This window comes from Gossypium hirsutum, chromosome A04 (genome assembly GCF_007990345.1).
Source record: "Gossypium hirsutum isolate 1008001.06 chromosome A04, Gossypium_hirsutum_v2.1, whole genome shotgun sequence".
Classification (NCBI taxonomy): Eukaryota; Viridiplantae; Streptophyta; class Magnoliopsida; order Malvales; family Malvaceae; genus Gossypium; species Gossypium hirsutum.
Window position 1 is genome coordinate 71,160,230 of NC_053427.1, and position 18,542 is coordinate 71,178,771.

Consider the following 18,542-nt stretch of genomic DNA (forward strand, 5'->3'; position numbering starts at 1 on the left):
AAATTTTTGTGAAACAGGGCCAGAGCGATTTCTAGATCCCCTATTCTGAATTTGGAAATTCACCATAAATTTTACAAAGATAATTAGAAGTCATGCTTTATATGTACAGATTCCTTATTGAGTCTACTTTTATTAGAGAGAAATGGCATAGTCATTGAAGCTCTGTACAGGGAGATATCTGATTTGTAATACACAGAGGTCAGAGTAGTCAAACCCTGAAATAGGGGAGACTTTAACTAATAAACTGTACTAATTGGCTGGACCAAAAATTCTAGAAAAAAATTAGTAGATAGATATATGAGTCTAGTTTCAGGAAAAATTTACAGAATTATATTTCGAGTTTAAGAACTCGATATATGATTTTTAAAGCGACTATGATGCAGTTAGCCAGCTTGTCTGGAAATTTTAAAATGAATTGTATGAGCTGTTTAAGTAATGAATTAAGTCCGTTAACACCTCGTGTACGACTCCGGCAAAAGTCTTGGGTAAGGGGCGTTACAGGGAGCACCGGTGCTATTCGTGAAAAAGAAGGATGGTAATGCGGATGTGCATTGATTATCGCCAGTTGAACAAATTGACAATTAAGAATAAGTATCCACTGCCAAGGATTGACGATCTGTTCGACCAGCTTAGAGGAGCTTCTGTATTCTCCAAGATCGACCTTCGATCTGGATATCATCAGTTAAGGGTCAAGGAGGTAGATATCCATAAGACGGCATTCAGGACTCGGTATGGTCATTACGAGTTTCTGGTTATGCCATTTGGACTGACGAACGCTCCTGCAGTATTTATGGATCTGATGACTCGTGTGTTCCAACCATTTTTTGATCAGCTCGTAGTCGTCTTTATTAACGATATCCTAGTATATTCTGAAACTGAAGCGAAACATGATGAGCATCTCCGTATAGTGCTGCAAGTGTTAAGGGAGAAGGAACTCTTTGCGAAGTTCAGCAAGTGTGAATTTTGGTTGAGGAAGGTAACCTTCTTAGGACATGTGGTCTCTGCTGAGGGGATTAAGGTAAACCCTCAGAAAATTGAAGCGATTTTGGAGTGGAAGCCGCCTAGGACTGTGTCGGAAATTCGAAGTTTCCTAGGGTTGACAGGATACTATAGAAGGTTTGTGGAAGGTTTTTCTGTGATGGCAGCACCTCTGACAAAACTCATAAGGAAAGGGGTACCATTTGTATAGACTGAGACCCAGCTGGAGGCTTTTGAGAAGTTGAAGAAAGTTCTGACTGAAGCACCTGTGTTAATTCAGTCAGAGTCTGGGAAAGATTTTACTGTGTACAGTGACGAATCACATGTAGGCTTGGGCTGCGTGTTAATGCAGGAGGGTAAGGTGGTTGCATATGCATCACGACAGCTTAAACCTCACGAAGGGAACTATCTTACTCATGATTTGGAGTTGGCGACAGTGATATTTGTACATAAGATTTGGAGACATTACTTTTACGGGGAGAGGTGTATTATATACACAGACCACAAGGGTCTTAAGTATTTGTTGACTCAGAAGGAGCTGAACCTTAGGCAAATGAGATGGATTGAGTTGCTTAAGGATTATGACTGTTCGATCGAGTATCACCCAGGCAAGGCTAATGTGGTAGCCGATGCTTTAAGTCGTAGAACTGTATCTGATCTGAGAGCAATGTTTGCTCGTTTGAGTCTGTATGATGATGGCAGTTTGTTGGCTGAATTGCAAGTAAGGCCAACCTGGGTGGACCAGATTAAGGAAAAGTAGTTGGAAGATGAGTCTTTGGTTGCTCGTTTTCAACAAGTTAAGGAAGGGGAAACTTTTGAGTTCAGTTTAAATGGTGATGGAGTTCTGTGTTTTCGAGGAAGAATTTGTGTTCCGAGGGACTCTGATTTAAGGCAGACAATATTGAAGGAAGCTCATGAGGGACTATGTGCCATGCATCCTGGAGGGAATAAGTTGTATCACGACTTGCAAGAACTGTACTAGTGGCCTGGGCTTAAACGAGAAGTAACGGAGTTCGTGGGGAAATGTCTGACATGCCAACAAGTGAAAGCTGAGCATCAATTACCTTCTGGTCTGTTACAGCCGGTGAAGATACCACTTTGGAAGTGGGAGAGAGGGTAACCATGGACTTTGTGAGTGGGTTGCCTTTGACACCATCAAAGAAAAACTCGGTGTGGGTGATTGTGGATAGGTTGACCAAATCAGCCCATTTCATACCTGTACGTACTGACTTTTCACTTCAAAAGTTAGCCAAGCTGTATGTGGTGGAGATTGTACGACTTCATGGAGTCCCAGTTTCGATTGTCTCTGACCGGGATCCCAGATTTACATCTCGGTTTTGGAAAAAGTTGCATGAGGCATTGGGGACGCGATTGAATTTTTGTACGGCTTTCCATCCTCGACTGATGGTCAATCGGAAAGGGTTATTCAGATTCTGGAGGACATGTTGAGGGGATGCGTGATTGATTTTTGAGCTAGTTGGGAGGATTACTTGTCGTTGGCAGAATTTGCGTACAATAACAGTTACCAGGCGAGTATTCGGATGGCACCGTATGAAGCACTGTATGGACGAAGGTGGCGTACACCTAGTTGTTGGACCGAACTAGGAGAGCGACAAGTTCTTGAACCAGAGTTGGTAGTTGATACTGAGGATAAGGTCAGAATAATTAGGGACCGATTAAGAGAAGCATCTGATAGGCAAAAGTCGTATGCAGATTTGAAGCGTAAGGAGATTGAGTACTCAGTAGGTGATATGGTTTTCTTAAAGGTTTCTCATTGGAAGAAGATATTAAGGTTCGGTAAGAAAGGCAAGTTGAGTCCACGGTTCATTGAGCCTTATCGGGTTTTGAAGCGAGTAGGCCCAGTGGCTTATCAGTTGGAATTGCCTCCAGAGTTAGACAAGATTCACGATGTTTTTCACGTCTCCATGTTAAGGAGTTATCGTTCTGACCCTGCTCATGTCCTGCCAGTTGCAGAAATTGAAGTTCAGACTGATTTGACCTTTGAAAAGGAGCCTGTGCAAATATTGGCTCGAGATGTAAGGTTCTCAGAAGGAAATCTATCCCGTTAGTGAAAGTACTTTGGCGTAATCATGGAAGGGAAGAAGCTACTTGGGAATCAGAAGAGACTATGCGTCAACAATACCCTCAACTAGTTGGATCAGGTAAATTTCGAGGAAGAAATTTCTTTAAGGAGGGTAGAGTTGTAACGCCCCAATTTTCGGGAATTCTGTGAATGTTGGCATAGGTTTAATTATTTTAGTGGGCCTCTAGAAGGCCCAAGCTTAAGATAGAACCCAACAATTTTAGTTAATTTTTGTTCCATAAGAAAAAAAGGGTGAAATTATGAAATAGAACCTATGTGAAAATGTTTGAAAATGCTATAGGCTAAATTGAAGTGGCCAAATAAATAGGAGTGCAAAATAGGAGGATTTGCATGACAAACCTCCCATTTTACATGAAGTGGCCAGCCATCATGTTGTTGTAGACAATATGAGCACTTGATATCCATAATTCATGGTACAAATTGATAATGGGTTAGGTAAATGTTCCATGATAATGGATTAGGTAAATATTCCATGATAATGGGTTAGGTAAATGTTCCATGATAATGGTTTAGGTAAATGTTCCATTATGGGCATTTCATGTCTTTTGTATTAAAGAATTAAATGGATGAAATATGAAATTTTATTACAAGAAAAAGGGGTGAAAAGAACAAAGTTTTGTCCATCTTTGTTCATCATAGCCAAAAGTTAGAGAAGAGAAAGGAGAGGAGAAAGCTCTTGAATGTTCGGTCACTTGGGGAAGAAAATTGAAGGTAAGTTCATGGTAGTTTGTTTCTATCTTGATGTTCATGAGTTCTTCTTGATTCTACCTTAACTCTTGAAGCATATTTTGGTTTTTAGTTGTGTTGTGAGCATTTAGTCATGAATTAAAATGAAGGAAATGGTTGTTGTTTCATGTTCTTTTGATGAAAAATGGAAGATAGGTGAAGTTGAGCCAAACAAATGAGCATGCATGTGCCTTAGATGCTAAGGGGAAAAATCGGCTAACATGTTGTGCTTTAAAATGATGAAATGGAGATTATACTTAAGTAAAATCATAGATATGTGATGATTGATTGGTGATATACATGTTTAAATAACAAGCATGCAAGTTAGGTGTGAAAGAGTGATTTGGTAATAAATCTGCTTGGGACAGCAGCAGTAACGTGACTTTGGAAAATCACCATAAATTGTGGGAGATGAGTTAGAAGCTGAGTAAATTATGTAATTAAATCTTAATGAGTCTAGTTTCAAATGAAATAAACAAGAACATATTTTTAATTCTGTACAATGAGAAATTTGATTCGCAATGAAGAGTGGTCAGATTAGTCAAAAGTGAAACATGGGAAACTTTGAGAAAAATCTGGTATTGATTGGCTAAACCAAAAATTCTGAAAATTTTGTGGATAGAAGATATATGAGTCTATTTTCAGGGAAAAATTAATGGCACTTGATTTGGAGTTTCGTAGCTCCAGTTATAAATGATTTAGTGACTGTTGCTCAGGAAGACAGCTTGCAGTGAAATTATGATTATGTGGTAAACACTGACAAAAATTTGTTAATGAGTTGCTTATTGATTTCTTATAAGCTTACTCTGATCTGTAGGTGTGGTTGGCCGAATATTGTAAGGGGTTAATACGTAGTTCGTATTTGAATAGTTAGATTAACGTGTTAGTATTCCAATTGTAGGCGGTTCGTGTGTGGATCTCGTCAGCATATCGTCGCAAACAGGTGTGTAACTAACATCCTCTTTCTTAGTCTGGATCGGCAAAAGTCGAAAAGCCGAAATGCCGAAAACTGGTATTTTGTAGACTTGCGAGTGTACGAATGCTCATGAGCTAAATCGATCAATGTTTTTGGTAAGTTGCAAAATTTTGACTGCAAAGTGCATGATTTCTGTGCCCTCGAGATTTTTGGGCTTAATAGGCCAAAATTGGAATGATGGGCCAACGGACCCAATTCGGTAAGAACCGTCGGTACGTGATTCTGTTAGTACGTGAAAAGTAGGAATATGCATGAAAAACCCTAAAATAAATAAGTTACTGAAATACCTTTAAAAGTGGAAAATTTACAGTTTTACCCCTAGTAGATAAATTACCGAAATACCCCTAGGGTTAAATTGACCTAAATGCATGTTTGACTGTTGTTATTTACTGCATGCCATGTTGTTATTATCTGATGCATGGGATTGGGATATTGACGGAGGAACTACTGAAATTGGCTTGTCCACGTACTGGAGGCTTTGCCTCAATTTACTGTTAACTGAGCAGCAAGGCTGCAATTGTGGAGTGTTGGGCTGGGTGGGTTGAGCTATTCCCCACATGGAGTGTAGGGCTGGTACGGGTGGAGTGTAGTGGTTGGTGGGTTGAGTAGTCTCCCCAAATGGGCTTGCATATGTTATTGATGTTGCATGTATTTTGAAATGGGCCTATGGGCCATACTGTTATCTGAATAAGGGGCTAAGGCCAATTTATTGTAATCTGAAAAGGGCTCTGGTCCAGTACCACTGTTACCTGAATGTGCTTAGGCCCAATAGGCTTGAGCTGACTTGGGCTTTGAATGGGTTTTTCTTACACACTGAGTTTCCCCAAACTCACCCCTTTGATTTTCATTCACGCAGGAAATCCCCAACCATAGTGAGCTTGGAGCTGTGAGGGAATTCGGGGTGGCCATCCGTTCTGAAAGTTTGGTTTTCTACTGGTGAACTGGACATCCTATTATTTACGTTGAGGTTTGGGTTTTTAAATGTAATAAGGCCGCTTAATTATTTTTGATGATTTTAATATGTATTACTAAGATAGGTATTACTTATTTTAACTGTTGAAATTGGATAGCTTTAGAGCGCGTTTTCAAAAAAAAAAACAACAATTAATTTTAAAATAACACGACAACAAGCAAAGCTTCCGCAATGAAAGTATTTTCCAAAATTAATCACTTTTCCTAAAAATGACTTAATCAAATCGGTTTCCTAAAAATATACATGACGTTAAGGTGTGGCAATGGCGGTGTGCATGTCTAGGATTGGATCCGAAGGGAGCTTGGTACTTAAGTAGTCCGATAGACACACCTCCTCTTTTCTGGTTTCCTACCTGGTGCACAGCTTCCATTCACTTTAACCTATAATGAAATTATCTTTTAAAACACTAAGTAGGTTTTTCTGGATCAACAATATAAAATGTTTCGAACGCTTCGATGTGGCATGTCGGATCCGGCCATAACGTCTGGGCCGGGTTTGGGGTGCTACATTTGGGCTGACATTACTCGTTGTCTGTTAAGGCTATCACTTCACTGACATGGGTCTTCTCGTTCAGCTGATACTTTTCGATAGAGAACTCGTAGAAACAATCCTATTTTTCAACTGGTTTACCCCACTATAACTTCAAGGTCCAGTCCACTGTACTTTTGGCTTGCACCATCTTCAAACTCTCCCACTGCCACTCAGGGGAATATAATCTGATTCCTCTTCAACCACCCCCTCGTAATTCAAGGGTATAAGATCTGAATCTTCCTCCATTTAATTTGATCTGTCACACCATTTCTTGGGTGTCATGATCAAATGTGTATGCCTGATATTTGCATAGATGCTGAATATCATTTTTCTCTCGAGAATAAGCCCCTTTTCAAACTTGGGTTGACATTGCTCGTTATTCGTTAGGTACCTCTGACAAACAAAATCCCGATAAATGTACTAACTTAGACCCCTTTTTTCAATATTTCCCGCACTTAGGCTTGGGAAGTTCTAAACAATAGTCCTATTTCCGGTTCTTGTAACATTAGAAGCTTCCCCAGTAATATACAAAACCTCCTTTGTGAGAGTATTATTAGTCTATTAATCGTCATTTCAATGCAAAAAATGTTCGAAAGAAAAAAAATAATAGGCTAACAAAAAAATTGTTTAGGAACATAGCTCAAAAAACGTTAATCCAATATGGCAAATATCATAAGAAGAAAATTTATTGAGACCATATCTCAGGAAAAATAGAGTCAAAAATAAATACAACGTGGGTAAGATATGAAACTAGGTGGCCTAGATATCACAGTCTGAGCTACTCTGAACGAACACCTTGAGGCCTATTTTGAATTCAGCATGTGTCTAGGAGATCTAGGGTACTTTGTCGATGCCCCAAGATGTAGCATACCTCTTCTCTGTCAATTCAGGCATAGCAAAAATACCATCTGCCCTTACGTTCGATCAAAATTTGAATTTCCCTTTTCAGGTTTTCAATTCAAAACCCCATTGGTCATAAGGTGCCCTTTGCGGGTTTTCACCTTGGCCTCTCCCTTTTTTTTTAAGCGAAGTACTTTTTAACTGAATCTACATTGACTGGGTTAGGTAAGTTCCCGCCATCCATCTCAGCTAATATCAACGCTCCTCCAGAAAAGGCCTTTTTTACCACATATGGTCCCTCCTAGTTTGGCATCCATTTCCCTCTAAAATCCTTTTGTATAGGAAGAATCTTTTTTAACACCAAGTCCCCCTCATGGAACACTCTAGGGCGAACCTTCTTATTGTAAGCTCGCATCATTCGATTCTGATACACTTGTCCATGATGTATGGTTTTTAGTCTCTTTTCCTCGATCAAATTCATCTGATCGTATTTGGATTGGACCCATTCTGCTTCATCCAATTTTAATTCTGACAACACTTGGAGGGAGGGGATTTCAACTTTAATAGGCAAAACTGCCTCCATTCCATAAACAAATGAAAAAGGCGTTGCTCCAGTAGAAGTTCTGACAGATGTACGATAAGCAAAAAGAGCAAATGGTAATTTTTCATGCCAATCCCGATAAGTCTCAACCATTTTCCCCACAATCTTCTTTATATTTTTATTAGCCGCCTCAACTGCACCATTCATCTTCGGATGATATGGCGATGAGTTATGATGCTTAATTCTGAACTGACTGTAGACCCCTGCTATCATGCTATTATTCAAATTCAACGCGTTGTCTGATATGATCCTTTCTGGCATGCCATATCGACATATAATCTCTTTCTTTAAGAACCTGCTGACTGCTGACTTCGTGACATTGGCATATGAAGCAGCCTCTACCCATTTGGTGAAATAATCAATGACCACAAAAATGAACCGATGACCGTTAGAGGCTTTTGGCGAGATTGGTCCAATGACATCCATGCCCCACATTGAAAAAGGCCATGGGGAAGTCAGAACATGAAGCGGAGAAGGAGGCACATGGATTTTATCCCCATAAATTTGGCACTTATGGCACTTCCTGGCGTAACTGATGCAATCTCCCTCCATCGTAGACCGGTAGTACCCAAATCTCATGATCTGCCTAGCCATTGTAAACCCATTGGCGTGCGTTCCACAAACACCTTCATGGACTTCTACCAGGATTTTCTTCGCTTCCACAGCGTCAACGTACCTTAACAGTATCTGATCTTCCTTTTTTTATACAGGATCTCTCCATCTAAGATATAGTCATTAGCGAGCTTTCTCAACATTCTCTTGTCATTTTCAGTGGCTTGATCAGGGTATTTACAATTCTTCACATATCTCAGAATGTCATGATACCAATGATGGTTATCTCTCTCCTCTTCTTCGTCTATATTGCAGCAATGAGCTGGAGTATCACAAATACTTATTTGAATTGGCTTCATATCATCTTATTTATTTATTCTGATCATAGAAGCTAATGTAGCCAGGGCATCGGCCATCTGATTCTCATCACGTGAGAGATAAAAGAAAGTGACGTCATCAAACTGCTCAATTAATTCCAAAACTAACTTTTGATAACTGATCAATTTGGGATCTCTCGTCTCCCATTCCCCTTTGAGCGATAGGTCACCAATGCAGAGTCTCCATATACCTCTAGCACCTTGATTTTACGATCTATGGCTGCATGAATTCCCATGATACATGCCTCGTACTCTGCCATATTATTTGTGCAGTCAAAATCCAACTTGCAAGTAAACGGATAATGATCTCCATTCGGGGATATCAGAACTGCCCCAATTCCATTACCAACAACATTTGATGCTCCATCAAAATTCAGTTTCCAAGAAGAATTTTCGGATGTGTCTTCCTCAGTAGTTGCCACATACATTAAATCTTCATTGTGAAGATCAAGGTTCAAAGGCTCATAATCTTTTAGGGCTCTACTGGCCAGAAAATCTGCTATGGCACTTCCTTTAATGGCCTTCTGTTTCACGTAGACTATGTCAAACTCAGAAAGCAGAATTTGCCATCGGGCCATCGTTCCACTCAACCCAGTTGATTCCATCATGTACCTTAAAAGATCTAGCTTCGAAATTAACCACGTTGTATGGTACAACATGTACTGCCTTAATCTCCGAGTGGTCCAAACCAAAGCGCAACATAAATTTTCAATTGACGAGTATCTCATTTCACACTCAGTGAATTTTTTACTGAGGTAATATATCGCCTTTTCCTTCCTTCCGGTCTCATCATGTTGGCCAAGCACACATCCTATTTAACTCTCAAATACTGTTAAATATAATATCAGTGGCCTATTAGGACTAGGCGACGTCAGCACTGGAGGGTTGGACAAATAATGTTTAACTTTGTCGAAAGCTTTTTGGCACTCATCATCCCATATACCTGGATTGTGTTTCTTAAGGAGACGAAATATGGGGTCACATTTCTCTGTTAGTTGTGAAATGAACCGAGCAATGTAGTTTAATCTTCCTAGGAAACCACGAACTTCTTTTTGAGTACGGGGTGGAGGCAGTTCCTGTATAGCTCTGACTTTGTCCGGGTCAACTATAATGCCTTTTTCACTGACAACGAAACCCAGTAATTTTCCTGACCTGGCTCCAAAAGTACATTTCGTCGGATTGAGTTTAAGTTGAAATTTTCTCAGCCTTAGAAATAACCTCTTTAAGACCTGTAAGTGCTCATTTCCTGTTCGAGACTTTGCGATCATGTCGTCAACGTAAACCTCAATCTCTTTATGCATCATGTCATGAAAGAGGGTTACCATAGCCCTTTGATACGTTGCTCCTGTGTTCTTCAAACTGAATGGCATCACCTTGTAACAAAACGTTCCCCACAGGGTTATGAACGTAGTCTTTTCCATGTCTTCAGGATGCATCTTAATCTGATTATACCCCGAGAATCCATCCATAAAAGAAAATAGTGAGTAGCCTGCCGTATTATCTACTAGGGTATCAATGTGAGGCAAGGGGAAGTTATCCTTTGGACTAGCTTTGTTTAGATCTCTGTAATCCACACACATCTGCACTTTTTCATCTTTTTTAGGGATGGGGACAATATTAGCTACCCATTCTGGGTAATTAACCGCTCGTAAGAAGCCAGCATCAAATTGCTTCTTGACCTCTTCCCTTATTTTCACTGCCACATCGGGTCTCATCCTTCAGAGCTTCTGCTGTACGGGCTTACACTCCTCCTTTATAGGGACACGGTGTACTACAATATCGGGGTTTAAACCTGGCATATCTTGATACGTCCACGCGAAGACATCTTTGAACTCTCGCAATAATTCGATAAGGTCCTGTCTTGTTTTCTTATTGATGCAAGTGCAAATTTTCACCTCCTTTCCTTCTTCCAAGGCCACGCTCCCAATTGTCTCCTGGTAAGGCAGAATCTATTTCTTTTCCCGCTCTACCATCCTCAACAAGTCTAGAGATAAACTATAATCCTCGTCATCTTCAAAATCCTGAGATCCCTCTAAGCACAAACCTTGCTCTAAAAGAGATTCAGGGTTTATATCAGTACTACTCGTGTCATTGATATCTCGGGACCTGTTGCAAATATGAAAGAATATCCAAAAATGAATCTAAGAATAGCTTATTTGTAACATGATAATGATTGAAAAATAGAACAAGATATTTGCTCAAAGAGTGATGAAAATGCATTTCTCTATTGAAATAACGATGTTTAAACATGAGCCTATTTCAGAAAGATTCTTATTGCTCTAGGCCGAACAATAAGTATGTTCTGAACATTACTTTGAATTTGCTCTAAAAATTACAGGAATCTCTTCTGCAGTCCAATTGTTCAGCACACTTCCAGGCACGTAAGGGCGAATACCTAGTAAGTTTCCTTCTTCCACTTCTTCTCCAAGTATAGCATTAATGCTCAGGCTATCGAACATGTCTTCAAAACATTCTTCCCTTGTCATCCCGCTCTCCAGATAAATTATTCCTCCTGACACAAAAGTTTCGGATATGTGGGGAAAGCTCATCGGCTCCCATTTGATTTCTGCCCCACTTAAACGTGCTCTTTTTCTCTCTTGTCTCTTCTCTTCTTCCTTCCTTTTTTGTTTTGCATCCGGCTTATATCCCAAGCCAAAGTAATCCCACTTATCAGTCAAGACTGGTACCTCGACCCGTCCATGTAGATACTTTCCGAGGCCTCTTTCAGGCAATGGTCCACTTCCAACCATCAGTTGTAAACCCATTTTCGTAGCATTGGACACTTTGGGTATCAAGATCTTACTTCCCTCTATAATAAAAGTGGCATTCACAAACTCCAACGAACGAAAAGAACACTCCAACGCCTCATCATCCTTCTCAATGTATGGTGCATCACTGGTAACAGATGCAATAATATCCTCTTCCACGTTTATTGTTATCAATCGACCCTCCATTATCAATTTCAACTTTTGATGCAATGATGACGGTAGTGCCCCTGTCGCATGAATCCAAGGCCTCCCCAACAGGCAATTATAGGAGGGTTTAATGTCCATTACTAGGAAATCTACCTCATATGTATTCGGACCAATTAAAAGAGGTACTTCAATCCTTCCCATCACCTTTCTTTCAGTCCCGTCAAATGCTCTCACCATGTTCTGACACGACTTCATGTGAGAGTTGTCTATTGGTAGCCTATTCAATGTAGATAAGGGTAAAACATTCAGTGCTGACCCATTATTAATTAGAACCCCCGACACAGTATACCCCTTACAATGGGTAGTGATGTGTAAGGCCTTAGTAGATCCCCTACCCCCCGATGGTATTTCATCATCGCTGAATGAGATGAAATTGTCTGCGCTTATGTTATTGTTCAGGCGGTCTAGCTTGTTTACTGTGATGTCATTCGCAACATAGGTCTCATTTAACACCTTCATTAATGCATTACAGTGTATCTCCGAGCTTAAAAGCAAGGTCAGTACCGAGATGCGAGCTGGCTGTTTGTTTAGCTGCTCTACGACACTATATTCACTGTGTTTTAAGAATTTCAAAAATTCTTTTGCCTCATTCTCAGCTATTGGCTCCTGAACAGGTAGCTCCTCCCCTTGCTTCAATAAAGATTTCCCTCTTACTAAATTGGCTTTAGTATGGAAACCTACATCCTGGGCTTCCCCTTGCGTGTTGACCTGGTTCTTCCCTTCTAGGATTGTCACATTACAATTATAGCTCCAAGGTACCCTCTTGCTATCCTTATAAGGGAAAGCAGCGGGTTTCTGTATATTCTTGGTGCCATTTTCAATCCAACTTCATTAATCTTTGGCTGTGAAATAATTACTCTTGGCCGATTAATCTCACAGTCTTTTCCTAACAACCCTCCTTCCGAGGTGCATACATCTCTCTCTTCTACATATTCAAAGAATTCCAGCTCTTTGTTGTCCATTAGTTCCTGTATTAGGGCCCTAAATTCATCATGTTCTTGGATCTCATGATCCTTCTCATCATGGAATTCACAATAGTTTCCTATTTTCTGGGGTCTATTTCTCGAACTCTGCGTGATTAACCCTCTCTTCATTATTTCCTTCCAAACCTCTCTCAATGATGTTCTTACTTCAACCATAGTCATTCTAACTCTCTTCCCAGCATTCTCAATTACTGCATTTACCCCCTTGTCGGCATGATTGGGTAACGGATTTTCCCCGCCAAATGACTCATCGAATTTTATGATGCCCATTTCAAGGAGCTTTTCCACTAATATCTTAAATGCGGTGCAATTTTCTATAGCATGTCCTGTGATTCCCGCATGGTATTCATATTGGACATTTTCGTTGTACCACTTGGGATACGGAGGTTGCATGAGTTTCAGGTAAACCGGGGATACAACATGTGCATTAAATAAAGTTTGATATAACTCTTTATACGTTACTAGAATAGACGTAAACTGGAGTTTCTCCGTTTTTCGCTTTGTATCAGACTCTTGCTTTGATGAGGCTTGCTGACTTGCGTTTACTATTCTCGGTTGATTCACAGTGATCGGTTTTGCATAACTCCTACTTACATTGTTTACTTCATTTTCTCTCTTTCGTGGGACCGACTTCTTGGTGCTCTCCCCAGCTTCTATCTTTCCGCACCTTATTACATTTTCTATCATCTCACTGGATATTACTATATCCAAAAAGCTCTTGGTTGCGCCTCCTAGCAAGTGATTGATGAAAGGTGATTTCAGGGTATTGATAAACAACATGGTCGTTTCCTTCTGAAGCAGTGGTGGTTGAACTTGCGTAGTGATTTCTCTCCATCTCTGGGCGTATTGCCTAAAACTTTTGTTCGGCTTCTTTTCCATACTTTGTAAAGTGATTCTATCAGGCGCTATATCCGTCACGTGGCCATATTGCTTCATAAAAGCCTGTGCCAAGTCTTTCCATGAACTAATTTGGCCTCGATTCAACTGGTTATACCATTTTCGCCACTGCCCCAGTCAGGCTATCTTGGAAGCAGTGGATTAATAACTGATCATTATGGATATATCCTGTCATCCTTCAACAAAAAATTGTGATGTGAGCCTCAGGACAACTAGTCCCATTGTATTTCTCAAACTCCGGCATCTTGAACTTTGGAGGAAGTACTAGGTCTGAGACCAAGCTCAGATCCTTAGCATCAATCCCACCGTGATAATCAACATTCTCTAACGCTTTGAACTTCTCCTCAAGCCACTTGCAACGGTCCTCTAGCTGCTTTGGGATCTCCATTCTCGCCTTTTCCACTTCTACTACCTCATCGAAATTGGGGACCCTAGGATTCGCCAAATTATCCTCGGGGTTAGAGCTTGAGCCTATTGGAAAATTCATCAGGATTGAAGTACCAGTTTGACACGGAGGTTTAATGTTAATAGATACCCTAGGTTGTGGCGTTTGAATTCCCGCTGGGGTAAAGCCTGGGGGAACAGAAGGGTCCTCATCATTGTTTCCGGTACCAATCATAGGGCTCTTTCCTTTATTCGAAGCTCCAGCCAACATTTGTGCAAATTGGTTTATCATGTTTTCCTGGGATTCTAACATCTGATCTCTCATGTCTTGTTGTATTTTGGCTAACTGCTCCTGCATCTGTAAATGCAGTTGCTCTTGCATTTCAATCTGTATCTGTTCCAATTTCTCTAATCTTTGGTCCATGGCTCTCGTTTTCCTTCGCGTATTATAGTGGTGCTTAATCGGTGAACTTTCGCGAGTTTCCAGATTAACTTCAAAAAAATCTTCTCAATTAGAGATCTTTTTATGAAAGCTAATGCATATGATATGATGTAAATGCAAATGCATGAGATGAATGCAAAAAGAAGACGTCGATTCTGATCTAATTCCATTTAGAAAACTTTACTTCAAAAAACAAAATCCCTTACATAAAACGGATTACATATATGGCTTAGCCCTAATGCTCAAAGTCTTCACTTTCCTAAGAAGGGAGGCTAACTCTTGCCCTCGTTCTGACACTAACTCATATTTGGCACTCAGCACATCTGCCTGAACTTCCAGAGTCTGTAAGTAATCAGCCACTTCTCTTATTTGGATTATAGCTTCGCCCATAAGGTAATCTCTATCCCGGTCCTGATCTTGAGATCGATGAAGTTGCTCGCTTAACTGACCGTTATTTGCTTCCAGTCGTTCAATTCGAAGCTCACAATTCTGAAGTGTAGACTCCAGTTCTTCTACTTTTCCTTTCAAATCCTCGATCCTACTTAAGCTGGCCTTTAATTCAATCACCGAGTTTCGACTCCGATGCTGGTGTAGTGCCTTCTCTAACTCAGCTACCCGGGCCCTTAACATCTCCTTTTCATTTTGACTATCATCCAAGCTTTTCTCTAACCCAACCTCTCGTGCTTTAGTATCATGGAACTTCTTCTTCCACTAATCAGTTTTAGCCTTTTCTTCTTGGATCTTTTGCTTCCACTGTTCAGACTTTTTACCTAAACCAGTGTTCTTCAGTGATGCACGATATCTATTGTAATATTCCTTCAAGCTAGCAAGGTCCTCTTCAACTTTTCTCTTTCCTTTTTTCAAATTCTCGGCCTCTGACTTTTGAGCATCCACATCCAGCTTCAAGTACACCATTTCCACTTCCAACTGTTCTATTTTCTTTTCTAACTCCAAACTTTTCTTTTCAAAGTCTTGCTTTATAATTTCCAACTCAGAGGGGACCACTCATAGATATTCCTCTATCGGTCGAGCATCTTGTAGATTTGGCCTCAGAATGTTATCATTAACCCTTCTTCTTTGCCATTCGTTATACCCAAGGGTCACCATCGGGTTTACAGCAACTCCTTCCATCCAGTAGGTTCGGTTCCAGGGGTTACAAATCTCTCTAACCTTTTTCTTGTAATTATCCCCTTTATAACAAAACTCGCTCTAAGCCAGCCCCTGTGTTGCAGGTATGAATTGCCTTGACCTGTATTGCCTCGATACGAGGAAAGGGGCATAACCAATGCCTCCCCAAATCCCTAACAAAGGAACCCAATCACAATCTCCACACCTGAAAAGAATCTCACTGGGAACCATCCAAGGGGCTCTCCACTCGATATCATCCTCTTGAAGATTTTGCAGTATCGCCATCCATCTCTCCTCTGATATATCGTCCTTCCTCGACGTAGCCGCAATTTCCTTCAAAGGAGAGAAATTTTGGAGGAAGGGTTGATAAGAGACCTTCTCCATCTTCTAGAAATGGCTATTGAACCAAACTAATAAAAGCTGTGCACATCCAACAAATTTGCCTTCGCCCGCTCTTCGGCATGCATTCAAAGATCTGAAAGTCTCTGCTAATATTGCAGGAACAGGTGTGATCCCTTTACCAAGTTGGTCAAATAAATTGGTAACTGCTTCGTCTATATGCCTTAAGGCCTTAGGGAAAACCACCAACCCATAAACACTCAAAACAAAGATGTCAACTCTTCTCTTCATATCAGGATGCGTCAGAATCAGCTTTCTCAAACTTACCCAAGTGATACACTTCTCATCACCCTTCTGCTGGACTCGAGCCACAACCAACTACTCACTCATCCCGGTAATATTCATCAACCTCTTGACGAAAGTTGGGACATTGACGATTCTAGAATAAATCTTGTCGGTTTGAAACTTCGGACATCGCAGCAAAGCCTTATATTCTTCTATAGTAGGTGTTAAATCCATCTTTCCGAAAGTAAAACAACTGTAAGCAGAATTCCAGAATTGAGCCACGGCTCGAAACAAATGCTTATCTACCTTAATATAGAGAAGATAAGACATATCACCATAATTATGATAGAATAACTACTTTATCTCGCCATCCCAACGACTCCATATCTCTTTCAGCTCCCTAAGATCATTTTGTGCCACACTAATATGGGTAAAGTCCCATAACTCCGATGTATACCCCTCCGCCAAACTGTCACCCTTCTCTAATTGTGTATTCTCTGACCATTTCTGGGTAAACGCATTATATTCCACTTTATCAGAGAATTCGCTCTCCATGGAAAAACTTTCTATTAGTAACCGAATCGTAAATCGACACCTCATTTTATGAAGAAAATGATATGCAATCACTATTTAAGAAAAAAAAATAGGCCAGAATCATGTATATAAAATAAAAATCAAAGCAATCAAGCACCTACTTCGGCAATCGCTAGGTCTCGGTGTAGTTCTACCTAAGGCAGGCTCTTAAGGCGTACTATATGTGGGTTGGTTCTAGAGCAAAGGTACCTGAACCCGTAGATTCCTTGATCCTCACCCATTATAGGCTCATACGGACCAAGTTCAGTTCAGGGGAATACATTTCCCTATGGCCATGCGGAGGTGAAAACCTCACGAAGACATAGGTACGGATGCATTCCGGAAGCGATCCCCTAGCCCATGCGGAGGTGAAAACCTCACGAAGGCATAGTTTCTCACTCCCACTTAAGAGGTGCGACCCCAATGGTCATGCAATATGGTGCGAAAACATATCAAAAGTACATTCAACAAGGACACAGAAGATGCAATGCGAAGATCGTGGATTTTTAGAAAAACAAACTTCAAATTTTGACAAGACGACAAAAAATAATCAATTTACAGCTCGACTCTCTTTATGGGTCCCCACTGGAGTCGCCAAGCTGTCGAAACTATTTTTTTTAAAAACAGGGAATTGACTTTTGAAAACAAAAATTTGGGGTCGCCACCAATCCTTTTTGTAGTGTGATTGGGCCACTTTATAAATCATTTTGGTCTACGAATTTTGAGAAAATAGGCTCGGGAGTCAGTTACGTATGAGGAAGGATTAGCACCCTCAATACGCCCAAAATTGATACTTTATTGATTAATTTATGTCTTAATGTCGAAAATTAAAGATTTGAAAATATTTTAAAGTACGATCATCCTTTTTGAAACATTTGAGTAAATTAAACATGAGTTAAAGACCATCTCGCTTCAAGGTAAAACGTCACGTCCAGTACGGTAGGACATATCGTTTTCGACCCCCGATTATGAGCTTGTCTTTTATTTAAAAATTTGAGCACTTTATTTTTTTTAAAAAAGGGTATTCGGATATTTAAATCAAACGTAAAGCCACAACCCAGTACGGTAGGGCATGATTTTTCAAATTTTTTAAATACAGAACACTGCCTCCACTTTTCAAAACTTAGAGAAATTCAATAAAAAGGATATTCGAATATTTGAATCGAACAAAAACCGAAACCCAATACGGTAGGGTACAATTTTCCGAGCTTTTAAATATCGAAAATTGCCATTGTTTAGGAGAAAATTTAAAGAATAAATCGATTAAGAAGGATATTCGAATACTCAAATCGAATAAAAAACGAAACCCAGTACGGTAGGGCACGTTTTTTTAAAACGATTAAGTATAGAAAATTGCCTTTATTAAAAACTATTTGGGAACAAAATGTTGAATAAAATACTTAAATCGAATAAAAAAGACGAACCCAATACGGTAAAGCACGTTTTTTAAAACGATTAAGTATAGAAAATTGTTTTTATGTTAAAACAAGTTGAGAATGCATTATGGAATAAAAGAACTAAAACGATTAAAATTTGGGGAGGAAAAAACGATAAATAATGATGGATGACATAAAAATGACAATATGAGAATCATTCTAACCCTATATTAATAACAAAAAAAAAGTTTTTAATAAATAAAAAAAAATGGAAACAACAATAGTCATAAATATGATAATATAATAAACATGACAATAATGGCAATATATCAATAGTATTACTAAATATAATAATAGTAAAATTAAAATAATAACAATGCTAAGCTAACAATAATGATAAATAATAACTAATAATAAGTATAATAAACTACATTTAAAATAATTAACTTTTAATAAATATAATAAAAAAATGAATATCATATAAAGATAATTTAAAAAAAGT

At 39.6% G+C, this 18,542-nt stretch overlaps 1 protein-coding gene across 1 annotated transcript; it reads right to left on the reverse strand.

Moving 5' to 3' along the window:
• Window positions 1-10,607: 10,607 nt before the first annotated feature.
• Window positions 10,608-13,396, reverse strand: LOC107948026 (uncharacterized). The gene is made up of 3 exons (XM_016882507.1): window positions 12,548-13,396; window positions 10,972-12,428; window positions 10,608-10,764 (listed from the first exon to the last, which is right to left on the reverse strand). The coding sequence occupies exons 1-3, from the start codon at window positions 13,394-13,396 to the stop codon at window positions 10,608-10,610; spliced, it is 2,463 nt and encodes an 820-aa protein (XP_016737996.1).
• Between the last annotated feature and the right edge of the window lie 5,146 nt (window positions 13,397-18,542).

Excerpts from the sequence above, each read along its gene's own strand:
- LOC107948026 (XM_016882507.1), bottom strand. The coding sequence starts at position 13,396 with ATGTTGTTTATCAATACCCTGAAATCACCTTTCATCAATCACTTGCTA. Across the intron at positions 12,429-12,547 it reads AATATGTAGAAGAGAGAGAT|AAACCCGCTGCTTTCCCTTA; the intron begins GTATGCACCTCG and ends AAGAATATACAG. Across the intron at positions 10,765-10,971 it reads ATTTTTAGAGCAAATTCAAA|GTCCCGAGATATCAATGACA; the intron begins GTAATGTTCAGA and ends TATTTGCAACAG.